Raw genomic sequence first — 25,480 nt, forward strand, 5'->3', positions numbered from 1 at the left:
TCATCCCCATGAGTACCTGGAGAGCTCCTTGGTGTTCTGTGCTCACTCTTACATGAGCTGCAGCCCTGTGCAGCCCCAGAGCACTGAGTGCAGGGCTGGGGCACATGCAGACCTGGGCACTGGCCATGGCCCTCTGGAAGTGCCTGGCTCATGGGGAAGGTGTTCTGGCCAAGGGCCCCAGGCAGGATGGGTGCTGTGCTCACACTGGGCTGTCCCAGGTAGCTTTATCCAAGGCTGCTTCCTAAGGACCTACATGTGTTTTGCACTGGTGCTTGGCAACCTTCCAGACAGAGACTCCTCCACAGACATGGCATTCAAAAGCAGATTACGTGAAGTTAAATTTTTAAAAATTTTTAGTTTTTTCTTTGTCCTGAAGATGATTTCAGCCATGACTAACAGTAATTATGTTCTGCTCCTTGGATTTCCCATCTCACCTATGCATCTGGAGGTTTTTCAGTATGTGATGTTTCCTGCCTGCCGTAGACAGGTTTTTACCTGGGTGATAGCTGCTGTTTTGAGACTATGAAAGGAGGTGGCAGCAGGGCTGACAGTGCTGTTTGTTCCTACAGGAAGATGAAGACACGCTGTGTGGTGGTGACCCTGGTGGCCGTGGTGCTGCTGGGGCTGGTGCTGTTCCTGGGGCTGTTCTTCGGGCTGCGCTCGGGGGACGCGCACACCTACAGGAGGGCGGCCGTGGCCACCGACGCGGGGCCGTGCTCCATCATCGGGAGGTACCGCCCCCTGCGCTGCCTCTCGTCAGCTCTCACTGCTCTGCCGTGAGACGCAGCTGCTGCTTCCCAATGCTCGGGTGCAATCCTTGCACTTGCCCAGTGTGGCTGCCAGGGCTGGGTTCTGCCCCAGGCTGCCACAGCAAGCCTGGGTAAATGTTCTGGATAGAACAGAACTCCTGGCTGCTTCAAGGCAGAAGTCAGCTACAGAGTGCTCCAATGCAGGCAAAGCCTAGGCATAGGCTATCAGCTCTTTTGTGATTTCATTTGCTTGCAGAACTCTCTTAGCCAGCAGGAGAAAGATCTGGGAGAGCTGTGCAGAGATTCCATAGGCAACTTTATTTCCGACAGCAAGTCCGAGTACATAGAATGTCAAGGGGTTTATAGGGTTAAGGTGGATTGAGAAGTGACCAATAGAGTTATAAGTTGAAAGCTATCCGATTACTTTAAGGTTTTAGGTAGAAAATGACCAATTACCTAGAAGAGATAAGGACCAATTAGAACTCTGAAAGACAACACGGGGGTCTGCAGGGGGGGTGAACATTTCTCTAGCATGAGTCATCCTAAGGAAGGATTTCTTGTCTTAGGGAAGAAGAATCCAAGGGGGCCCTAAAGGGGTATTTGAATCATCCACAGCCCAGCACGGATAGTCAAACCCTAACCTCCCTGAAGAAGGAGGAGATCCTAATAAACCCCAAGCTTTTACCACTCTTGACCAGCTTTACTGCAGTTGCTCACAGACAACATAGCAGACAAAGGATCCTTGGATCCATGAGCAATGAGAACAAGAGTTTTCTTTCTGGCTCCTTTAGAAAAACGTTTATTGAGATATCCTCCAGTTCTAGTCTCAAGTGCTGCAGATGTAAGGCTCCTCAGAAAACTGTCATTTCTTATGACAGTGTAATGAATGTGTGTGGAATGTCACTCCCCACTTGTACTCTGTCACATCTCGCTGCTTTCAGCCTGGTTCAGATGTGTCTCTAGTGAGGGCTGATCTGGTGTGCACACTGAACACTGAGAGTCTATTCTCTCTGGTGACAGAAGCTCAAAATTTCCTGAGGAACACACAGACTGGGTGTGGACAAATATGCCTCAGAGAACCTGTCATAGCTGCTCTGATGTGGTACATGCACTGCTCACAGGGAGCTGAGACACTGTCACATGTCACCTTCCCTTGTGCTGCACAGGGACATCCTCAAGCGAGGAGGATCGGCGGTGGATGCTGCCATTGCAGCCCTGCTTTGTGTGGGACTCATGAATGCTCACAGCATGGGCATTGGAGGAGGCCTCTTCTTCACCATCTACAGCAGCTCAGGTAAGGGGCAGGGCCACACACAGCTGGAACAGTTGGAGAGCTTTATCTAAGGCAGGTGGTTTATCCTACCTGAGAGAAGGTAAACAACTGGTGCTCACAGCCTCTGGGGGAATGTCCTCAAAATAATTGCCAAGAAACTGGCTCACATTGATCAGAGTCCTTCAGCAGAGACCATGCCTGTGTGCTGAGTCCAGAGCTAAACATCATCTTCCTTGCTCTGTCATTAAAGGAAAAGTGGAAATCATTAATGCAAGAGAAGTGGCTCCAAAAGGAGCATCGGAGAACATGTTTGGGAACGACACACAGCTCTCTCTGAAAGGTATGGCAAAGGCTGTTTCACTGCTTTGGGGGGACCAGCACTCACTGCCACCAGCATGTCTACATTCAGAAAATTTCTTATCGTTAGGTTCTTGCCTACATGCAGGATTTCTCATCTGGAAATACCCTCTTACACAATTTGTAAACTCTGGCCTTACAAAGAAGCTAAAAACAATGCCCTTTAAACTAGCTAGGGACCCCATCACTTTCTGCTTTTCACTTCATGAAAAAGCAGGTGAATGCAAAGCACTGAGTATGACCTGTTCCACATGTACCCATCTTTCCTTTCTACCTCTTTGAATAAATCTCTGTGTGGATCACCTTGGGTTTTGTCAGTTCAGGTGTCCTCCCTAAATTACTTGTGGTGGCCAACTGATGGCATGGGGCCTCCAGAGAAGTTCCTTTTGGGAAAGTATTTTCTAATAAGAAATAGAAAGAAATATCAATTAGTTCTCTTCACTCTTCTAAGAAAGAAGGAACAGCACCCTGGGGGGGGGTTTGAACAGTCTGTTGAATTTCTAGGAAAATGAAAACAGGATTGAAGCGAACTACTGCATCACAGTGTGGTGTGGAATCAATCTGTTCCAGTTGTAGTTACAATGCTGCAACAAAGTTTTTGGCTTAAGTACGTCACAGTCTGTGTACTCACTGTGATAGCTTCTGTGTTCTGAGCAGCTTTGCTCTGGTGCAGAGCCTACTGAGGGGAAATGACCCTAAAACTGGAGTTACAGCAAGAGGGCAGAGGAGTTTCAGCAGTTCAGAATACATAGGCACAAATGTTGGACCAAATTATTCTGTTAATCTGTTAATTCTCACAAGCTGAGCTGGTCACAGTTCACAGAAGCCCTGGCAGAGATGCTTGCCCTACCTCCTGCTCCATCAACCACTCTCTTTTCTTGCTGTGGAAGACTGACACATTCCTTTTCTGCTCCAGGAGGACTGTCAATTGCTGTTCCAGGAGAAATCCGTGGCTATGAGCTGGCTCACAAACGTCATGGCAAGCTGCCATGGAAAGACCTGTTTATGCCCAGTGTCAGGCTGGCAAGAGAAGGATTCCCTCTTGGGAAAGGCCTTGCTGCAGCCATCAAATCAAAAGAGGAGGCAATCGAAAGCAATCCCTTGCTGTGGTAGGTGGAGCAGTTGCTGTTCTATGCAGAGAAATTTGGGGTGGCTGCATCCAATCTGCAGAGTCCCTGTGTTTGTGTGCTGCAGTGTTTGTGAGGAGTGTGCCTCCCCTGCAGTAACCACACTCACTGTGCCTGCTGCTGTCACTGCAGACACCTAAAGGTGTTAAATCATGGGGAATGTTCAGTCCTGACCTTTAAAGGGAGAGAAATTCTACTCCTGAAGTCAATTTGTCTGAGCAAAGGTGGAATTAGATACGTGCTGGGATCAGTCTGCCCAATGGCAATATATTTTCTGAATCCCCAGCTTTTCTTCCTGCTGTAAGTCCACCAAGCTCATCTTACCTACATTTGGAGCAATTGCAGTCTCCTTGAGCATCTCATCTGCTGTCAGCCAGTGGGAATTTACTCTACAATCAGCCTTCCTCAAGAAGGGCCTCTGACCATCCACATGTGGCAAAGACTTGGAGCATGAAGGGTTTTAAATGCTCCTCCACTTCTTACAAACCCTTAGTGTTTATGTCCAGCCCTGCTGGACATCATGCTTCATTCTCTCTTTTCCTTAAAATCTCTGCCAGCTGCAGGTTTGTTTCCTATCCAACTGGTAATGTACACCCTGGCCTATCTCCTGTCCTTCCATCTGGCAGGTCCACAGCAGCACAATCATGATCCATCATGAGGCAGCTAGAGAGGGAACATTACCTTCATGTGATCTAATGAACAGGGACTGAAACACTTCTGGATTTAGTGGAAGCCTTGAACCTCATAGCTTAATAGACTGTGCTCTGAACTGAACTGCTGAGTTCAGGGGCTGTGGCCCCTCCTGTGCATCTTGAGGCACTTGTTGGCCCCTTGGGTGGGCAGGGAGGTTGGTGCCATGGTGAAAATCCCTGCAGCAAGTTCCATTGAGCAAACTGAGCATGTGGAACTGCAGGTCAGAAAACACTGCTCAGTTTTATGTCCCAATGCCAGGATATGAGGACCCCTGGGCCATGACTCAGGCAGTTTCTCTTCTCTCCAAGAAGAATCTAGCACAAACACTCATGCTGGTTCAGCTGCCACAGACACACATAGTTTTGAACTTGTCTGTCAGACCTGATCTTCCCAATCTTCTTTCTTTATTAGTGAAGTGTTCTGCAAAGGAGGGAAAATTCTGCAAGAGGGTGACACCATCAAGATGCCCAAACTAGCCAACACTTATGAGACTATAGCCACAGAAGGAGCAGATGCCTTTTACACAGGAAGCCTGGCAAAGCAGATCATTGCTGACATCCACAATGCAGGTGAGAACCAGGACATCTGTGCCAAGCAGCAGAGTGACCACACTGCTCAGAGCCAGGGACCTGCAGAGGCCTGGGAGAGGTCAACCCTGAAATGCTGCCTCTGAGATCTGTGGCAACAGGACACCTAAAAGAAGCTCTTTAATAGAAGTGTTTGAAACTCAGAAATGGAGAATGTTTACTGTGCATGTCTGTAGCACAGAGCCTCCCAAGTCTGTGCAGTTCTGGCTGTAGCTGAGTAGATACAGGCTATTCACAGAGCCTGAATCCAAAGAGTTTGTACCTAAAATGTTGCACATGTGCTGCTCCTGTGAACTCTGAGCTGTTTGGTCTCTTGGTGCCACTAGATGGTGGCAGTATCCTATCCTCACCAGCCAGCACTGGCTAGCTTGGTGAACTTCCTGAGAGTAATTTATTGGCTTTATTTGAGGTGGATAATTATTTACTGTCTTCCCCCTTTGGATAAGAAAGCTGATGGAACACTCAAATTATTTTACCTTAGGGGTGCCACAAAACATCTGCACCCAAAACTGCATCTTCCTCCTGTAAACTGAATTCTTAAGGACATTTTGTAGCCTGACACTGCTGGTGTCCTTTGTAAAAAAAGATGGATCACCAGAGTTTTGGCTGCTGTAAATCAGCTCAACTTTGTGCTTAGATCCATCTGAGCCTCAGATGGATCTATCAAGGGGTAAATCTCATGGGCACACACCTTTGCTTTATTCACCTTGTTACTTTTTAGATTTGTCCATTTTCCCTCCACTCCTTGCTGTGATTCATGTGATGGAGTATGACCTCCTCTTCCCACCAGAGATCACATAAACCCACATCCCTGGTTTCCTTCTCTTTGCAGGGGGAATTGTCACACTGGAAGACCTGCGGGACTACAATGCCACGGTGATTGAGGACCCCATACAGATCAAACTCGGGGAGTTCACCCTCTACACACCCAGTGCCCCCCTCAGTGGCCCAGTTCTGGCCCTCATTTTCAACATATTGAAAGGTGAGAGTGCCACAGAGAAGTGCCCCACAGGCAGCAGGAGCTGGGAGAGCTCCAAAGACATCACTTTTTTTGGGGGAGCAAGGCCTCCCTGGCAGCCCTCCAGCAGGTGGGAAGTCTGAGAGCCCAGGAGAGATCAGAAATGCAGAAACATTCCCCTTCTGCTGTAAACTCAGGGATGTCACCTTCCTACCTGAAATACAGGTGCAAGAGGAAAAATATTTTCCTGATAGGGGAGCTTCCCTGATACTTATATGAGTTGAATCTAACATGTACTTGAGGCTTTTTTGGAAAACACCTCTGCAAGTACAAATTCTGCTGGTGACCCCCACAGTGCTCAAAACTCCCAGAGCTCCTGAGTTCTCCATGTGGAGGTCAGGAGAGTCCAATGACTGCATCTCTGTAGAGACTGGGCTTCAATGTTTTACATTTGGTACAGGTGCATTAGCAATCCATTGACCCTGTGCTTTGTGTCCACACTTGTCTGTCCTCTCTTGCCAGGATATAATTTCTCTGCTGCCAGCATCCAAACCGTGGAGCAGAAGGGTCTGACCTACCACCGCATCGTGGAGGCCTTTCGCTTTGCCTACGCCAAGAGGACTTTGCTGGGAGACCCAAAATTTGTCAACATTACAGAGGTACCTGCAAAAATCCTTTTCTTTCTGCAACACCAAAGCTGACTGGAACATGGCTTAAAGTTTTTGGGTGACTCCACTTGGTCAGGCATGCTCTGTGCCACTTGCTGTTGACAGGCACTGGAACAGCTCTGAGTCCTGTGTGGCTCGTGGCTGAGCTGTGAGGGCTGTAAATGGAGGCAAACCTTCCTGCTGTAAGGAAAAGCAAACTCCTCAATTCACCAGGAGGGATAGAGAACATTTAGGTCTAACCCTGTCTGTTTCTATAGTATTTGAAGCCTTATTCACTATATTCCTGTCATCCTTGTGGCTCTCTAACCAGAGTGCTGCCTGTAGTAAAATGGAGTAAGAGATGGGAAGGGGTGAGACTGCTTGTCCCAACTTTGCACTTTTTGTTTTACTTCTGTGCCTGCAAAAGCAGCACATTCTGAGCCCAGCCTAGCTTGATGAACACAAATTTTCAATTTACAGAGCTGTGGTCAGACCTTGCCTTGTCCTTGTCCTCTCAATGCAATCCCATTCCTCTTGTCCCTGAAGGAAGTGTAGCCCTGCTTGCCCCACTGCAGTGTGGAGCAGCTTTCCATAGCACTGCAATAATGGATGCTGATTGACTTCTACACAAAGGAGTGACTGTAACAGCTGCTCCTGTGACAGCTTAAGATGATCTTTAGGTACAATGTCCATCCTGCAAGAAGGAAGGCCCCTGAGGGAAAGCTGTACCTCACTGCTGGGATTTGGCGCTGTTCTGTGGTCTGAATACTGGATATCAGCCTCACAACTCCGTGTCTCTGCATGTGCTGAGTAACTGCTGGGTTTCTCTGACAGGCCATCAGAAACATGACATCCGAGTTCTTTGCGGATAGTCTCCGGAGGAAAATCACAGACAACACCTCCCATCCCGTTGACTACTATGAGCCCGTGTATTACACTGGAGACAATGCCGGTACATCCCACATCTCCATTGTGGCTGATGATGGCAGTGCTGTGTCCGCCACCAGCACCATCAACCAATAGTATGAGCTCAGACCTTCCTTCCCTGTAGACCTTTGCCATCTTCCTAGTGCTGGTCCTGGGGTTGCTATCAAACACCACTGAGCTGTCACTCTGGGGTGGGCAGGGGTCAGCACTTCTGCTGAACTGGCAGTTCAGTGCTCAACACTGAGGCCTCGTGCTGGTGTCAGAGGACATGATGTGCCTTCTCTCATGCTGAATTCCTCAACTTCACGCATCTGGATCTTCTCATAAGCAGAGCTATTGCTGCTGGGTTCTCATTTCCCAGGCTTTTGGAAGGAATTTGAGCTAATACAGCTGGCCTGGAAGTGCAGTGTTTGGCTGTGAGACCTGTCAGAAAGAACTGTGTTCACACATATGGACTGGAGCCAGGGCATGAACTTTTTATGCATAGAAAATGCCTCCAGCTTGACACATTCCCCAGTCATTCCCAAATGTGCTAACCTCGAGCTGTGCTGCCTCTGAAAGGAGTGCAGTACTGCTCACCTGCAAGGGTCAGTAGTTGTACTGAGGTGCTGTGCTGGTTTTCCCCATGGGGTCCCCTCAGGGGAGCTGTAGGAAGGGCTCTGGGCTGCCTTTCCTCTCTGTGTACTCACGGTATTAACTGCTTCCTTCCCCCAGGGGTGGCAGAAAGTCCTTTACAATGGGAGGGAGTGGAGCGTTACTCCAATCAAATCCCAGGTTTCACATTGCAGTAAATTCAGCTGAAGCTCTGCCTAGATTTGCTGTGGTTTTGACCTGACTTTCACAATTTGTTTTCTCCAGCTTTGGCTCTGATGTACGATCCATCGTGAGCGGAATCATATTTAATGATGAAATGGATGACTTCAGCTCACCTTACATAATCAATGGATTTGGGATCCCTCCTTCTCCAGCAAATTTCATAGCTCCAGGTAGCTGTAAACGACCTTCCTGACTCAGTCCTTTGGCTGCACTGTGCATGCTCACACTGCAGCATCTGTGCCATGGGACAGGTCTGGGACCTGCAGAGGACAGGGGTGGGAGAGAGTCAAGACATGAGTGCAGGGGATGGTGGGATCCCCAAGGACTGAGCAGGAGCTGAGTCAGGAAGGTGGACACTGAGGCTTAGTCTGTGTGCTGCAGCCTCTGTGTTGTGTCTGTGTGCCCAACAGGCAAACAGCCAATGTCTTCTATGTGCCCCTCCATTTTGGTGGATAAAATGAAAAAGGTGAAGATGGTGGTCGGTGCTTCTGGAGGAACAAAAATAACTACAGCAACAGCACTGGTATGTGATGGGGTGGGCAAATGGAGGACAACATGAGGCAAAACGGGACAGGCAGCATTTGGGGGGACTCATGTCTGCACCTGTGACAGGATCATGGCTGTGGCTTCCTGCTGGGGGCCAGGGGCTTGAAAAGGAGGTTCCTGTCTGGCTTTCTGAGGGTCAGACCTCCAACACCAACTCCTGCCAGGGCTACAAAAGGTCTGCTGTTAAATTGCATCCAGTGCCTCCTTTAGTGACATTTTCTCTGGCAAGTTGTTCTTGCCACTTGCACAAGATTTGGTTAGACTTCTGTTCTCCCTGAGCCTATTTAGTTTAGAGTTGTTCCCATCCAATATCCCAAACTTTGGATCAAAGTCACACAGAGAAGCTAAATAAGAGCTCAGCTCAGGCACAGTGTCAGGCCTGACAGGCAGGGCCTCTGTGAGCTGCTGTGGCAGCCACTCAAACCACCCCAGAGTGACTGCAGCAGTGACTGTCCCTGTGCCAGCAGCACCAGGCTGCATCTGGATTTCTGGCTGAGGTAGAGGAGAAGTCTGTTAAAACCACTACAAGCAACTTCCTAAGCCCTGGACTCTGAGGGTGTTCTCACTTCCCAGCAGCTCCAGCTTGCAGTTCAATCCTGTAAAGATGAGCCAGGCCTAAGGGAGCCGCTTGTACAATAGCTGGAAGCTGTGGGTGTGTTTGAGGTGACTGTTGTGTCCTTAGTTTACAGCAGCATAAATCCAGCCACCATAGCTTAGGGATCTGCTCCTTCTGCTGTGTTAATTTTAGTCACCCATGGTTTCTTTGTGTGGGAATCCTCTTAAGCATATACAAGCTGCAATGTACCTGTGTTTTGCTTAGCCAAGAGAAGACCCACTGGAAGCCAAGTAAACCAGAAATGGTGCCTTTTGTGTGCTCATCCTTGAGGCACCTCTGCCTATGTGGCTCCAAGGGTCAGACTACTTTGAAGACAAGTAATTAACATTAATTTTTGCTTCCCACAGACAATCATGAATTCCATCTGGTTTGGTTATGATGTGAAGAAAGCAGTGGAAGAGCCCAGAATCCACGATCAGCTGTTTCCCAATATCACGGAGCTTGAGCAGCAGATAGAGGAGGTTGGTCTCACTAGAGCCATACATGAACTTATGTGGGCTGGGTTCCTAGTGCTGGGAAGGCAAGCATTGTGGAAAATCATCAGGTTTGGCCAAATGTTCCTAGGTGAGCAGTAGTAAAGCTGGTACAGGTCTAGTGCTGGGTCACAATATGCTGTTCAAAGTGCACCTTTAGTCTCAGTCACACAAGTGTGCAGCCAGTGCAGTGAAGAGTGACTTGTATCTGAAACTGAGCATCTGCTTGCAGTGATATTTGGCACAAAGGACTTGCAAAACAGCAAACCATATCAGGGCCCAGACTATCCAGCAGTCTAAATCCAGCAGTCAGTCTGAGGGAACTCTTGCCCTGTTGTGTAACCTCATGATGAATCTGGAAGGCCTGGCCCAGACCTAGCAAGGGAGGATGCCCAGAGGGACCTGGGAACAGGCTTGAAAATATATTCACAGTAGAGATGTTGGCACAGTACTGTCAGTCAGAGAGCTGATGGCAAGGTCTGCCATCTCTCCAGAGCACTCACCTGAGCTGGCAGCTTCCTTCACCCTGAGAAACTGCATGTCCCAGAGGCCTGGGACAGGCACAGGCTTAGTACATATCTCTTGCCTCTATATCTGCCTCTTTGTACATATCTCATATATCTGTTGCCTCTGTATTTGGGAAAATAGTCCTACATAACACAGTTTTCTTATCAAACTCTGCAGAAGTTCCCCTGTTAATAAGCTTCTTATGAAGGCAACAGCTGAGATATCTGCCAGCACTGGGGAAGATGCCCTGCTCTCTGTGAGTCCTGTGTTTTACACCACTGCCAAACAGGATCCCTCAGTCCTGGCTGTTAGTGTGTGAATATCTGTGACCAAGAATAGTATTGGTAACCCACACTGAACACCACAAATATCAAATCTTCTGAGTCCCACTTCTTCAAAAGTAGGGCATCCCAGAAAGCAAAGGGAAGAGGAGGAACAACCTTGTAGATTTAGCCCTGTCTGGCACAGGCCCTGGACACCTGGGTGGTTGTGGAGGATGCAGGTCTCAGGCTGCAGCAGGTGCAGTTTGGGCTGTGCTGAGCTGACCCAGGTGTGCATTGCAGGGCATAGAGCAGCAGCTGAAGCAGAGGAGGCAGATGCAGGTCTCAGGCTGCAGCAGGTGCAGTTTGGGCTGTGCTGGGCTGACCCAGGTGTGCATTGCAGGGCATAGAGCAGCAGCTGAAGCAGAGGAGGCAGATGCAGGTCTCAGGCTGCAGCAGGTGCAGTTTGGGCTGTGCTGGGCTGACCCAGGTGTGCATTGCAGGGCATAGAGCAGCAGCTGAAGCAGAGGAGGCACGCCACGGCGCGGGTGAGCGGCGGTGCCGTGGTCCAGGCCATCCTCAGGACGGAGCGCGGATGGGCTGCAGCCTCCGACTCACGGAAAGGGGGCTTCCCTGCAGGCTACTGACCTGGCTCAGCTCCTTCTTCCAGTGGTCTAGTGACACCAAGGTGTGTTTGGGGGGAAGAGCCTTTAGATCTGCAACTCAGGGACTTCTCACAGGAAAGAGAACACATTTACCTGTGATTCTGTTGATGGAACTGGGACAGTTCTCTACAGCCATGACCGAAGTGCCTCATGCCACAGCGTCTGCTAAGACAGGCACGTCCACCAGGATGTGCAGTACTTACTTGAAGAGTCTGTTCTGCCTTGAAGAGTTTGTTCCCTGCCTCCTCTCCATCCCATGAAGACAGATTGGGTGCCCAGTTTCTGCAGAAGGTCCAGCTCACTCAAGCTGCAAGAAGCGTTTCCCCTGCACAGTGTCAGCTACCAGGAATGTCCCTGTCACTAGAGAAGATATTTGTTTCCTGTTGGGTAGGTGGGAGTTACAGGACTCTGGGACTGGGTTTTTTAAGTTATAAACTAATAGGTCTGTGCCATAGCAGGAAGCCCAGCTCTAGACTGGGGTAAGCCAAACTCACCACTCTGTTAACAAAAGATGTTTCTGCATTTCACCCAGTTGATTTTTGGAGATGAGTGGGGCGAAATGGGGAAATGGCTTCAAACTTTTTTATATTTCTGTTGAGAAGGTCTAAAGGGAAGATGCTACCTGTAAAACTCTGAGCACAACTAAAATAAATAAATACGGAGTCACACGTTTTCCTTGCCTGCACAGTTCTGCAAAAAGGGATGGTGAGAGTCTGTGTGAAAGAAGCTCTTCTGAGATTTTTGTCTTTTCTTCATTGCTTTGATGAAGTCATGAGTAAAAAATAATAGTTATGTATCCAAAACAAGCTTGTTTTTCTCCACTTTGCTTTTTACCTCATCATACTGTAGGCATGAAATATCAGAGTTTTGGGGAAATGAAACTTCTAAAAAAGGATACTCTTGTTTAAAGGTAAGTTACTATTAACCAGACTGTTAAGGACCTCTCAGAAATCCCTGTCTGATATGGAGCAATTGAGAGTGTTTGTACCTGCATGAGGGGGTTTGGTGTTCACCTACCAGCATGGACCAATACCTCACATCACATAAACTTAGCCCAAGATCAAAACCAAATGATTCAGGATGTTGTCATGCTCTAGTGGTGTTTTTGAAATCCTTGATACACAAGTGGCAGTAAGTTAACTCATCTGTTTGGCTCGTTGAAACTTCCTGTCTGTTTGAAAGAACCTTAAAATACAGAAGAGAAAATGAAAGGCTGAAGTTTTATGCATCATGCAACCTCTTTCCTGGAAATGTCTGGAACTGAGAAGGGCCCAGTTTCACAGAATTAAGTGACAGCCAGATGATGCTTAAACCAGAGTCACGACTTTGTCATACACATTTGGTTATATCTTTTGACCCAAATGAGTGGCTTTTACCAAATGTGCCCTGGGTGTGCTCTGGCTCCTTTTACTGAGCTCTTGCTGCTGGTGCTGCATTAGGTGCAGCAAAGGCAGTGATTGCAAATGACCTCTAGTCACCATGTTCCCTCTTGTTCTCTCAAGAGACCAGTCTGGGGCCAAGCCTGTGTCCTCTTACTGCTGAACTGAGACTTCCACTTTTCCACTTCTTGTAATTCCACTACTGGTGTTCCTCAGTGTCAGGCTGCCTTTGGAACTGGGACTAGCTGAGCTCATTCTTGGCTAGGTGTGACCTGGGCAATAAAGAAAATACGGTTATTGGAATCTTACAGTCACTACAGTTAGTAGTAGGGAATTGGAAGGGAACTGACTTCTGGGAAGTGCCTGTTGGACAATCCTGATTTCTGATACAGACCTGAGTGGCTGCTGCTGGGCTGCTCTAACAGAACAACAGCAGTTGTTCTTACGTTCCTGAATTTCTTCTTTGTACTCAGAAAATCCCCCTATTATTTATAACCCATGTTAAAAAGCTTCCCCTGTGGAAAGCTTAAAACACTCCTAGTTGCAACTGTTCTTATATAAGTACATTTGAATTCTTAATGCTGCAGAAGTTGATTTGTTTGGTTGTTTTTTAGCAGTATCACTGCAGAGGAATGATTTGTTAAACTAGGCTACAGCTTGCACTTACATCCTACATTTTTTACAAAGCTATGGATACTTCTGCAAGCTGTAATTATCTGCATCTCAGACATATCTGTACATGGAGCAGGCACTTCTGCTTGGTTGCCACGTCCCACTGCTCACCCTGTGCAGCCATCAGCAGCCAGATGTCAGCCAGTGGTTCCTGCTGTAAAACCTCCAACTGCACCCTCAAGGCTGCTCAGCTTATGGGGTGTTTCAGCTGCAGTGAAAAGGCTTCTGGATAGGATGAGAGGGAATGGCTTTAAACTGAAAGAGGGTAAATTTAGCTTTAAGATGATGTTCTTGACTGTGACAGCAGTGAGGCCCTGGCAGAGGTTACTCAGACAAACTGTAGCTGCCCCATGCCTGGAAATGTTCATGGATAGGTTGGATGGCACTTGGAGCAACTGGATCTAGTGAGTGACATTCCTGATCATGACAGGGGGGTCAGAACAAGATGGTCTCTGAGGTCCCTTATCATTCCATGTCCCCCCTTTGGAATGCAAGGCTCTGCTCCTGGGTGCACACAGGGTGTTGGTGTGGGCTGCCTGCTCCAGTGCAGGGCATGGAGAGCAGGACACATTCCATGGCTGATTCCAGCTGATGGGAAAGGAAGCTGTACCATTAAAAGGCAATTCAGATCATTAGCTGGAGAGTTCACTTCTTGCCCCTATTCTTCTGTCTGACATTAGCACAATTTTCTTTTGGCAACCATCCAGCCTCTGCAAGGGAACAAAACTCAGCTGTGAGAGAAAAGTGGCAGGAGCTGCACCATTCCTCAGCTTCTCCAGCAGCATATGAGGCTCCAGAATGAACAACTGCTGCTGCTGGAAACACCTGCATGGAGTCCTCTGTGCTTGTATGATGGGATAGGCAACAGGTTTAGAGGAGAAATTCCCAGACAGGTTTAAAAACATTTTACTAAAAGTATAACTTAAAGACTTCATTAGAAAATAGAGCAGCTTCTGTACAATGATGCTTTAGAAGTCCATGTAAGTTGATTTCAGTACAAAAATAATGCTCTGTTGTTGGGAGGAGCAGGAATGTGGAGAGACCAAACTGAGAGGCTCTTGACACAGCAGATTTCAGCAGCAGTGAGGAGGTGGCAGGGCAAGAGCAGAAGTGCCAAAGCAGGTACAATCTCAGCTTCACCAGGTGTCCTGCTAGGAAGGACTGCAGGACTGGAAGTCTCTGTGGCACTGAGACATCTGTACTCCCATTCCCTTCTGTCTTGCAAACTAAATATATGACGGGTTTTTAAACTGACACTTGCAAAGTTAATAGTAAAGCAGTTAAACTGCAGTGAGTACTGGACTAAAGATAATATTCCTGTGTCCTTGTGGTGGGAAGTAGCTGTGATTCTACTGCACTGAAAAGGTGATAGGCTGGAGTACTGCAGGGTGCTTCACCCTAAGGTGTGTCAGAAGCAAAGGTAATGGAAGACTTAGTTACTTGGTGCCTTGGGTTTTCTGTAGTGAAACACAGTGGAGAGGGACCACAGCACTGCTGAAGGTGGTCCTGAAGCCCGATAGAGAAGCCAGGAGTGCTCTCCCTGTCTCCAGCCAGTGTCACTCTCTGTTGCTGACTGTAAACTCTCAGCTCAGTGGGATTAGCTGGAAGTAGCTGTGGATCTTGCAGAGCCAGCCTCCAGTATGGTCTGTGCTGCAGATGGTGTCTGACTCCTGTCAGTGCTTCCCCTTGCACAGCTCTGTCAGGTGTTATTTCTGACACTAGAACTGATGCACCCAGCAACTGCTAGCTGGGGAGTGAAGGTAGAAAACTTCAGCAAATTAGATTTGGTTTCTTTGGTAATCACAGTCAATGTAAGCCCTTCCAACTGAACATAAAAACTGCCCCTTATCAGCTTTTAGGGCTGTTTCCTTTCCCATTCACCAGCACTATGATGCTGCCTCACAGGGGGCCAGGCCAATTCCACGGTGTGAGTGAGCAGCTCTGATGGAGGAGCCAGTTCTGTGGAATTAACATGAGTTCCACTTGGACAAGGAGGGAGTGGGGCAGTGCATGGAGCTGGCTCCATCCATGAGTAACTTGATTTCCAGCATGATTAAGGGCTTATGGTCACAGTCTGGTGACTCAGCAATCATTCACTGGTACAGCAGTCCTTGCAATCCTTGGTGTATCACTTCTGAAGGAAAACACATCTGGCTCTGCTCAGCTTCACTCAGACCATCACTAAAATGCAAGTGAAGGCTGAGATTTCAGTAAATTGATGGCTTTATTGGACAGGTATTATGGGTAAAAACATTGGCTTCAAATCTAGCTGGCCTTGTTCTAATTTGTGTTTTTTAACAGTGTGTGCTTGTTATGATGTTTACAGAGGGATTCTATTTGTTGGAGAGCTAGGAGTCCCATGGGCTCTGTGTGTGAGGGGGAGGGCTCTGCTAGTGCCTGGCTCTGTTTTCTCTCTTTCAGACACACTCTGTGCCCACAGGGCAATCAGGCTCAGAAGCTTCCAGAAAATGGAATTTTGGAGGATTCTGGGAATTTGACCCTGTATATTTGAAGAGCTTTGGGGGTTTTGTGGGTTTTAGGTTTTACTTTCTTAAATGTTTCATTCCCTTGGCCATTTTGAGCAGGGCAAAGTTATGGATTAACTGCAAAAGACCTTTTGCATCCAGGTGCAAAATCTAGGACCTTTTGTGTTCAGGTCTCTTCTCCTAAAGTTTTCTCTTTCTGTGATGGTTGTTAAGTCCTACAATGTCCTCCTTGTGGTCTGAAGAGAGCACTAGAGCCCAGCTGTGATAAACATGGATTTGGAGCATGTAGCTAATGCCCAATAGTGCTGCATCACTTCTCAGTTCTGGTGTTTGCCTGGCCAGGCTGAGCTCAGGGCTACAAATGACATCTCCTGATCACATATACTTTGCAATTTGAAGAGACTTCTAAAGTTTGCAAGCACAGCATTTCTGCTGCCTTCCTGCCTGCCTTCCCAGAGACTGATGTACCAGTGTGGAGGAGGGAGAGCTGGCACAGCTGGACCCATCTCACCACAGGGAGAGGAGAGGCAGCTCCAGGGAGCTGAGCTGAAGCCTGTTGGTCCCAGGAGCAGGGAAATCACATGTCCCATGGGAGGCTATTCTCAGAGTCACAGTGTGAGGGCTGGAGGAAGTGTTGGTGCAGTTACCCTGAGCCTTTGTGGGGTCCTTTGCACCCCCGAGGCAGAGAGCAGCAGGCAGGGCAGCACTTGTGCCATGGTGTGATTTCATCTGCTACCTTGGGGAAAAGCTGGGCTTCTTTGGATGGGAAAACAGAGGAAGAGTGTGGAATTTTGTTCTCTTCCCTTTCCAAATCCACACTTTAAGCTTGAATGCTTCAAATGCTTTAAAATCCTCACCCTACAGATGCTTCTTGCTCATAGCTAAAATAGTTATGTATTTCATATTGCTGAGCCCCAGCAATAAGCTTATTGTGGAGCAGCCTGAAAGAAACCCAGACTCCATCAGGAATGGAGGATACAGCTCCACATTTCACAGTGTTCTCAGTGGGGTTTGGACCAATTTTCCTTTCACACTTTGTATTCTCTCATTCTGAGTAACTGATGTGCTCAATATGCTCTCTGTGTATCACATAAATAATGAAAGGTGTAGCTCTAAACAAGGTTGGCTGACCTCTCCTTGTATTGCCTGAGGGTGACCTGCACTCTACTGGAATTAGATGTAACCACAGTCTGCCCATGCTCCAGGAGACATCCTGATGGGAACAGGAAATTATGGGCATGTCCAAGCAAAGCATGTTCTGAATCTCCTGTGGCTTTGTGAGTTGTGGTGGCATTTCACACTAATATCCAGCTGATTTCCCCAGCTTCCTTTTATCAGAGTAAGCAGAGATGCATTTTCCTTCCTTGGAAATTCCCTGTACAACATTCATTGCAAATTTATCTTGCTTTTCCTTATGTCCTCTTCCCAGCAGGCCAGTCTTAACCTCCTGTGTGGGGAGAGAAGAGGAAATGAAGTGAATGGGGCAGGGGCCTGAGATCTTAACATTGCTAGGTGTGAAACTCTAGGATGTGTGTGAGAGAAAGTTGAGAAAGTGAGGCTTAAACAAGAAGGAGGTGAGCCAGAGGCAAAATAAAGATCATCCAGGAGAGTTACAGAAGCAATCTGCTTCCCAGCAAGACCACTCACCTTGCTGAAAGACTCCTCAAATAGGACACTATCACCCTGGGTGTGCATGACAGGAGCTGAAATGGCATGTTCCAAGTCATAGCCAAACCACAGCTTGTTTATAATCCCCTGCAATAAAACAAATCCCATACTGCTCACCTGGACATAAAACCTGCCTGTCCAACCCAGGCTGCAGTGAGCCAAACCCACAGTCCTACTAGCCTGGTGTCCTGCTTTTGTGGTGATCAGTACCAGATTCTTGGGGCAAGTTAAAGTGTAGGATGAGCACATAATACTTCCCAGAATGCTTTCCCTGGCCTAGAGCCTGCAGTCTTTAGTGACTTCTGAATTGCAAGTTAAAAAAAAGCACCAAGGAGTCAAGATCTGAGGAGAGCTGAGTCAGCACTGGCCATAGTTAGAAATTTGGGAGGGCTGAAAGAATTGGCAGCTTGCTTTCACTTACCATGGTGGTAGCACTGATAATCCAGCCCCCCCCAGCTCCTCCAATCACCAGCATGTCTCCTGACTTGGAGATGAGGATGGAAGGCACCATTGCTGAGGGAGGCTTCTCTCCTAGAGCAGAAGCAGAGATATTATTCTTTCCATGTGGCTCTAAACAGGGTAGGAGGGACACAGGTTCATCTATCTTGCCTTTTGTCTCCCACAGAAAACAAGGTCCTGCTCCTTCCTCAAGATGCTCAAGAAAAATTTCCTTGTAGTGAAATCCTGTCTCCCACGAAACTGGGACCTTTATGGTACAAGCTAAACAAGCTTCTCTTGATACAGGACAGGGCATCCTACAGGTATTCAGGACTTGCTGCAGTTCACTCAACCAGATGAAGAACCCTTAGCAGAAATCCTGCTACAGCAGCCCTGGTGTCCTCTCCCAGCAGGCTGATGGGGATGCAGCAGGGACAGCTTGTGGCACAAAGCCATGTCTGCCCCAACACTGCTGTCACAGAGCTCAGTGCAAGCCTGTAGCAGCTCCATACTCAGAATCATAGATGAGCCTAAAATATCAGCAGGCTTGTCTTAGCAGTAGTTTCTTCACTTCTTCCCTCCCCTAGCTATCAGTGATCACCCTACCTAGTGATCAGCTTCAGCATTTTTAACCTCTAATTTCTCTGGTTAGAAACCAAAACCCCTGTGTTTCCATACAAGGAGATATGTGAGTATACATAGACACACTATAGGGCTTTATCCTCTTTTAGTCTGAAATAAACTTGCTCTCATCCAGATCCAGGAAAGGAAAGAGTACCTATAAGTTTACAGGCTGTCCCTACCCACTACACAGCCTGTGTATCCATCCCCTGGCCCTGTGCTTTATTCTGAGGATGCTCACCTGGTTTAATGTTTCTGTTTGCTATGCAGAAGTCAGCAAGTTCATTATTTAAAATGATCCCAGTTTGGTTAGAATACACCAAGGAGCCAAACCTGCAGGCAGGAAAGATGAAGCTTTTTAGTGCCTAGGGTTCTCCTCTTGTGGATGACATTAACTGCACATAGCACCCTGTAGGTAACTTCTATCTCCTCCCAGGCTGCAAGGGTGTCCAAAAGGAATTTGTGCTGCTGCTGGTGACAGAGATAAGTTCCCTGTTACTGGTGCCTGTGGGGATTTGCTCAACCCACAGAAATTCAGCAAGAGCCTCAGCAATTTCTTTCATCCTCCTGAATTATGATGGCCCTTGGAGCTGCTGCTCACAGATCTTTGCTGTCACATAAAAAAAGCATTCACAGCCCAGAAGCTGCCTAAACCAGTGAAACCCAAGGGGTTTGCATTGCTGGTAGGCAGCCCTTGCAGCTCCCCTGTGAAGCTGGCACTTGGCCTGTGGCTGTGCCACCAAGGCCTGGCTACTCACGGGTAGTTGATGGTGCTGGTGGCAGACACGGCGCTGCCGTCCGCAGCCAGCACAGAGATGTGGCTCGTGCCCATGCTCCTGTACTTGCCACTGTAGAGGGGCTCCAGCAGCCTGTAGTAGCTGAGAGGGTGGTCACCACGACTGTCTATCTGCTGCCTCACAAACTTAGCAAACTGGTCAGACAGCAGGGTCCCCAGAGGCACCTGCAAGCACAGCAAGGACACTGAGCTGGTCACCAAAGCACAGGCACAGGGGCACAGGGGGGTTTCAGGAACTGAGCCCCAATAGTCAGAGCTTGGGGGCCCTGGAGTGGCAGCATTCAGCCCCAGGCCACTTCCATCCCAGAAAAGGGACCAAGCTCAGCACTGAGGCACCTCAGCATTGGCAGGAGCATGTGCACATCCTTTGCCAAGCGAGTGCCATCCTACAGCTGAAGCTGCAGGGTAAACAGCCTGATCCTGCCTCTGCCTTGGCCAACTCAGCTGCATTGCTCTTCAGTAGCACTTCTAAGTGTTTTCTTTCCTTCCAGGCTGCAAAGAAGGAGCATGTCAGAGCATTGCTCAGTGCTGCAGCACTGTACCAACACACCATGGAGCTCACCTGAGCTTCAGAGAAGGCTGGGTCACTCATGTTGGGTCTTAGCATGTTGCCAAACTTCAGGGCCTCTGCAATGTAGTGATAGGTTTCTACCTTCTGCTCAGGTGTTGCCAGTGATCCTTTATGGAATTTATACTCTATGAAGCAGGATGAAATTATTTTGTTAACAGACCCGAGGCAATGTTTTATCAAGAAGTACAAAAAAAAAAGTTTGAAAGCAGCCTCCTCCTCTTCCCACCCCAGTTCTTACCAGGTTTCCCTTATGCTTTAGCAGGATGTGGATGCAGAGACAGCCAAGTACTAATTTCCACTGTGACTTCAATTTCTTTTGAAGCATTGGGAAAGTCATGCATCCTTTGGCCTTTGCAGCAGCTATGGTGATGCTGGCCCACTGTACAGGTTCACCCTGCTGCATAGCATGGCCACACTGCTGCTTTGGGCACCATTCTGGCCCAAAAACTCCATTTCTGCCTTGCATTTTATCACTCTGGAACAACTCTCTCTGAAAACCTCTTGATGACCCTTTTCCATTAGAAATTTACCTTCCAATACCTTGAGGATGAACATCAGCACTGCACCTCCCATGGGTGGTCCTGGAGCAAATACCTTCGTGTGGTCATTCAGGGTGATGTTCAGAGCTGAGGACACCTCTGCTTTGTATGCCCTAAGGTCCTCCAGTGAGAGATTGGACCCTTCAACAGAGACCCAGGAGCTGCCATTAGCACAGAAACTTGTCCTGGTGCTGTGGGCTGCCTACATCAGAGCCTTGGTAAAGTTTGTGAAGAGCCATCCCCTACAGCCCAATTCCTTCCAACAAGCACAGCACTGCCATCACACATCCTCATGTACTGCCAAGCCCAGCATGTCACAAAGCCTAAAGGAGTCAGAGGGGCCAGTGCATGGGCACTCTGGGCAGAGAGCAGTGGGTGGTCTCAGCCACTTCTGGGCCTGAGTTACAGGAACTGGGGAAATGTGGCCTCCTGCCACAGCAGGCACCACCCTAAGTGACCAGCAAATGCCATGTGTTGGCCTTTCCCAGCTCACTGTGAGCCAATGGCTGGGAGCAAGGCCTGTGCATTAGCAGGACTAGGTGCAGCTGTTACCTACCAGCCTGGCTGATGTCCTGCACCAGGGCCTGTCCTATCTCTCCCCCATAGAAGGCTGCAGCTCCGTGCTCTGCCACAGTTCGCAGCGTTCGCTGCAGCGCTGGCCAGCGGAAGGTCTCGCCACGCTTCAGGAACCTTTGGCCATCACACAGCAGTGGGCTGGTAAAGGAGAACATTCTTCAGTTTTACAAACTGAGCTCATTCTTGCCCGGGGCCAATGACCTCTTCCCCCTACCAAGAGCTCATCTGGATTGTGTATGTTGTGTCCTTTCCAAGGCAGTGCTACACTGCAGCCTCTTTTAAAAAGCCACTTCTGTGATTGTCTCCCGCTCCACAGCAAATATTCCCTGAGCACAAACCACAGCAGCAGCCTGAGCTCCACGTCAGATGTCAGGGAAAGGGTCTGAAGCTGAGGGAGCAGTGGCCCTCACACTGCACTTTCATTCTTGGGTCTTACCACAGGCTTTTCCCCAGAGCAGACATGGCTGGGTGCTGGAGAATTCTGTCCACAACTGGGGAAATGGCAAGTGGCTCCGAGAGAAGCTGGATGGTTGGTTCAAACAGGGCTTTCCATGGCAAGCGGCCGTGTCGCCTGTGGGCTTCCTCGTAGCCGCGGAGCTCTCCGGGCACGCCAATCCAGCTGGGACCTGAGGGGCAGCACAGCACTGTCACACCCTGCAGCCACTGCCCTGGGCTTCCACCTCTCTGAAAGCTCTCAGGTCGAAATCTGAGCTGCTAGAGGCAACCAAGGCTTCTGAAAGCAGGCTTGGTTTGTTTATTGCCTTTTCCTGTTCGTGTGTTTCCCTGTTACTGAACAGCAGGGGTACAGAGGGGCTGGAGCCAAGCCTGGGGTGTGCTGAAAGTGCAACAGGCAACAAGCACATGCTGCAGAGCAAGAGAGAGGGCAGCTGGACACTGGAGAAATGGCACTGAAATTCTCCATCCCTGGAGAAAATTCAAAAATGTGACAGGACAAGACCCTGACAGCCTGAGCAAGACCTGACATCACCCTGCTTCAAGCAGACCTCCAGCTGTTCCTTCCAACCAGAGTTACTCCTGATTCCTTTTCAGGTACTTCCAAGGATAAGAACATCTCCAAATCTAGGACACACCTCAAAAGATAACCTTCTAGGGAAGGGGAATGAATACAGCAAGAAATGTGGAAAGATCCAAGATGTGCTGCTAAAGCAAGAGTGCCTGAGCCCAGCAACTCAACCCATGATGTGCCAGCATGCTTCCCCAATCTATGGACATGGGCAAGCACATGAGATTGATTTCTTTTATTCCCAGAAAGCTATTGATCTTCTTTTTCTCTGTAAGAACTTCTGGGAATGAGAGTTTTGGGAAATCCAGTCTTGAACTGCAGAATTCCTATAGAGAGAAGTTACATTGTGATTTCTCCTCATGCTAGGTCCCCATTGTCTTGCTGGTCAGGTTATTAGTGTTATTACCAAACAGGAACTTTTATGGACCTAGTATTTTTAGTTACTTTTGCAAAAGGCAATCCAGATAGAGTGTGTTAAACTGAACAGAACTCCAGATCAAGTCAGTGAGGTACTCAGTTTTTGAGCTCTGTGCACACCAGGAGGGAGGGCAGCTGTGGCCCAGGCTGTGTCCTTACCACTGGGAAAACCAGGACCACAGCCAGACAATAACTTGTCAGGAAACACTCGTGGGACTGTCTCACGGGCGTTGATCACCTCCACTGCTCCTAGAAAGAAGAAAAGGGAAATGTGTAATGTTGTTTTCCTGAGGCAGGTGAGCATCACACTTCAGTCAGCTGTAGCACTGCATGTTCAGCTGTAGCTGCTGGCCCAGAGCTGAGCTGCTCTGGAGTCTTTTGCCAGATGTGCCAAGTGCACCTGCAGGGTCAGGTGTCAGCACAAGTTGTCCTTGACTCCTGTGCTTTTATTTGCAGCAAACCAAGCACTGCCTACCCTAAGGCCCTGGAAGTACAGGGAATGGCCAGGGCTTGTCTCCAGCCAGCAAAGGTTCCCCCCAGGGTTCATGGGCTGGGACATGCTGCCTCACATCTGCAGGTTCCTACACTTCTTCTACAGATGGGACATGTCAGAAACATGATGTGAGCCTCATGCTCCTGGGAAGGCCATTTTCCAAATGATAATGAGGCAAGTCCATCACATTTAAAGCCCTCTATGTATCAGGGAGCTAGAAAGCACAAAAGCAAACCCAACCCCAAATCCCCACTTGCATACACTTGTGTGTTCAGGTCTAGCCTCTCATTTTGCCTCCTTCTCTGCCTTGTATTTATCAGTTCCTATCACAGCCCACAGAGCCAGCTGTGCTGCAGGAGCCCACAGTGCTCCCTGGTGTACCAAGTGCTGAGCTGTGCATGCCTGGGTGCAGCAGCACAACTCAGGTAGCAGGGGAGGACTGTTGTCAGGAAACAAAGTTCCATGGCTCTGCCAAAAGGAAAAGGAAGAAAAATATAGGTGTTCTGCCAAATTAAGCTCTTGCATAAGATACACCCAAACATTTCCAGATTTGTGGCTCTGAGAAACTACTTGGCAGGGGTTTTAATACTATGATACTGTTACAGTGCTCATTGTTGATATTACTATTAGATATATAAGCTCTGGGGGTTTTTGGAAGCCAAGGCTTAAAAACTCCCACATTAAAAACATAAAAGCAAGAAAACAACACTAGAGTTTAAGCCAAACACAGAAAGACTCCCCAGCAGACACTGCACACTGCTAAGTTTAGATTTCTGAAGTGGAGATGCATCTCCTGGGACAGGAGATCTCAAAGCTGCTTTGGGGAGTCACACCAGCACAGGTGACAGCAGGGAGACACAGCCCCAGTGTCAGCAGGCACTGCCAGAGCTGCTGGGGCAGCACAAGCCCCTGAAGTGCCATCCCAGGGGCTCAGCTGAGGCACTGCCAGCCCAGCACTGCCCTCCTGCCTGCTTCACTCAGCCACTCACACCTGGCTGCAGCCAGCTGTGGGACTTTGAAATGTACTTTGGGATTGCTTTGGAGGTGAAGGAGAGGCAAACTTACTTCATTTTATATCAAAGTTCTTTTCTCCACACACACCTTCTTGCTGTGAAATGACAATCACAGCTCCCTGGGGTGGATGTTTTGGATTATGAGCACAAGTGTGGTTTGTGATGTAGCTTTTATATTAGAAATATTGCTCTGAGAGAATAGGAAGGATTTTGATTTCTCTGCAGCAGTTGTGTGTCTGCAGAGGAACAAGGCACCAAGGAGAGGCCAGGGCAGGCCCATACCTGTGCTGGCATTATAGATGGTAAATACAACCCCACCACCCAGGCCTGAACTCTGAGGGTTCATCACTGAAGTGCAGATCAAGCCAGCAATGGCAGCATCCACAGCTGTGCCTCCACTTTTCAGGATGTTCCTGTGGTGGGAAGAAAAAAAGACACTGTTAGAATCCAGGAATGTCAGAATGGAGGAACCACATGAAAATGCCTCCTTGGAGCCCCTGCAACTTGAGGAGAGCAGCTGGAGAAATGCAGTGGCAGCCATGTGGGGTGAGAGGGCACAGAGGGGCACCTTTCTCTGCTGGAGTGAGAATGAGCAATTAGAGAAAAAGGAGAGTCCTCAGGAGGAAAAAGCAGGCAGGGCCAGACCTGTGGTGAGGCTGGACTTGCACTGGGCAAAGAGTTATGGGACAGAGAGAACTGCAGCTGCTCACAAATGCTGTGCACTGAAAGGGACAGCAAGGAGCCCCTGAGCCATGGAGAAGGATGCTCTGAGCAGAGAAGAGGGCTTTCCACATGCTAGGAACCAAACATCTCTAGCTTCCCTAATGCCATTCCTAATAAAGGCATTTGCTGGTCAACTGGACAGGAGCACTAAAGTGGGAGCACTTGCTCCATGTGAAGCAAACTCACAAGACAAGGTGTCAATTAGCTTCATTATTCCTACAGTGTGACTTCCTGGGCTTATTAGCACAAAAATGCCCCACCCTGCTCCTTGTATTCCCAAAGACAAAACCAAGAAAGAAACAAAAAAATCAAACTGGAAACAAACCTCTCAACTGCTTCTATCAAGGCACAACTACATGAAATAACACACAGGCATTAAGGCTGCCTCTTGCTGACAGCAAGGAGATTCTGTTAGAGAAACGTTTGTTTCTCAACTAATGCTTCCCTCAAGAACATCTGAAAAACATCTTTTCCTTGCAGTGGGAATAGGGTGGCATTTCCTGCCAGTAGCCAGCACTGGTGTTTGCTAGGGAAGTTTCTAATTGTTTTATTGGGTTATTGCTCAGATAAGGCAAAGCCAGAGGGAAAACTGGAATAGTTCATTAATTGCAGTGCAACTGCTCCCAGAGTTTGCATGAGAACACAGAGCACACACAGAGACTGGTGTTTATTTTACATCCACTGGTCTGTCTGGGACCTGCTGGGTCCAGGAACAGGATGCTGCCAGCAGGCACACTGATTGTGGCTTTCCTTTGTTTCCCTGAGCGCTGCCTGGAAGGAAACAACGTGGACAAGTGGGAAGAAAAGAAATAGTAGGGGACATCAGGTCTTCTGATCGGGGTCTGCATGGTTTTGGCCCCCTG

General features: G+C 48.5%; 2 protein-coding genes across 3 annotated transcripts in view; one reads left to right on the plus strand and one right to left on the minus strand.

Annotated features, from left to right (window-relative positions):
* The window catches only part of GGT1 (gamma-glutamyltransferase 1), a 31,057-nt gene extending 19,184 nt beyond the window's left edge, over window positions 1-11,873 (plus strand). The window contains exons 2-13 of the mRNA XM_056504093.1: window positions 570-731; window positions 1,916-2,043; window positions 2,273-2,362; window positions 3,296-3,488; window positions 4,611-4,768; window positions 5,619-5,768; window positions 6,267-6,403; window positions 7,226-7,413; window positions 8,177-8,304; window positions 8,545-8,657; window positions 9,644-9,757; window positions 11,040-11,873. Of these exons, the coding sequence (XP_056360068.1) occupies window positions 570-731; window positions 1,916-2,043; window positions 2,273-2,362; window positions 3,296-3,488; window positions 4,611-4,768; window positions 5,619-5,768; window positions 6,267-6,403; window positions 7,226-7,413; window positions 8,177-8,304; window positions 8,545-8,657; window positions 9,644-9,757; window positions 11,040-11,183 (1,705 nt within the window). The 3' untranslated portion in view covers window positions 11,184-11,873. The remainder of the gene's footprint in view (window positions 1-569; window positions 732-1,915; window positions 2,044-2,272; window positions 2,363-3,295; window positions 3,489-4,610; window positions 4,769-5,618; window positions 5,769-6,266; window positions 6,404-7,225; window positions 7,414-8,176; window positions 8,305-8,544; window positions 8,658-9,643; window positions 9,758-11,039) is intronic.
* Window positions 11,874-14,142: 2,269 nt separating this feature from the next.
* GGT5 (gamma-glutamyltransferase 5) overlaps window positions 14,143-25,480 on the minus strand; it is a 36,767-nt gene continuing 25,429 nt past the window's right edge. For both annotated transcript variants that reach the window (XM_056504095.1, XM_056504094.1), the window contains exons 2-12: window positions 24,177-24,307; window positions 22,548-22,637; window positions 21,384-21,573; window positions 20,928-21,085; window positions 20,363-20,512; window positions 19,824-19,957; window positions 19,224-19,426; window positions 18,707-18,798; window positions 17,828-17,937; window positions 17,386-17,493; window positions 14,143-17,185 (exon numbers count right to left, since the gene is read on the minus strand). In XM_056504095.1, the coding sequence (XP_056360070.1) occupies window positions 17,039-17,185; window positions 17,386-17,493; window positions 17,828-17,937; window positions 18,707-18,798; window positions 19,224-19,426; window positions 19,824-19,957; window positions 20,363-20,512; window positions 20,928-21,085; window positions 21,384-21,573; window positions 22,548-22,637; window positions 24,177-24,240 (1,446 nt within the window). In that variant the 5' untranslated portion in view covers window positions 24,241-24,307 and the 3' untranslated portion in view covers window positions 14,143-17,038. The remainder of the gene's footprint in view (window positions 17,186-17,385; window positions 17,494-17,827; window positions 17,938-18,706; window positions 18,799-19,223; window positions 19,427-19,823; window positions 19,958-20,362; window positions 20,513-20,927; window positions 21,086-21,383; window positions 21,574-22,547; window positions 22,638-24,176; window positions 24,308-25,480) is intronic.

The sequence above is a fragment of the Oenanthe melanoleuca genome, chromosome 15 (genome assembly GCF_029582105.1).
Source record: "Oenanthe melanoleuca isolate GR-GAL-2019-014 chromosome 15, OMel1.0, whole genome shotgun sequence".
NCBI lineage: Eukaryota > Metazoa > Chordata > Aves > Passeriformes > Muscicapidae > Oenanthe > Oenanthe melanoleuca.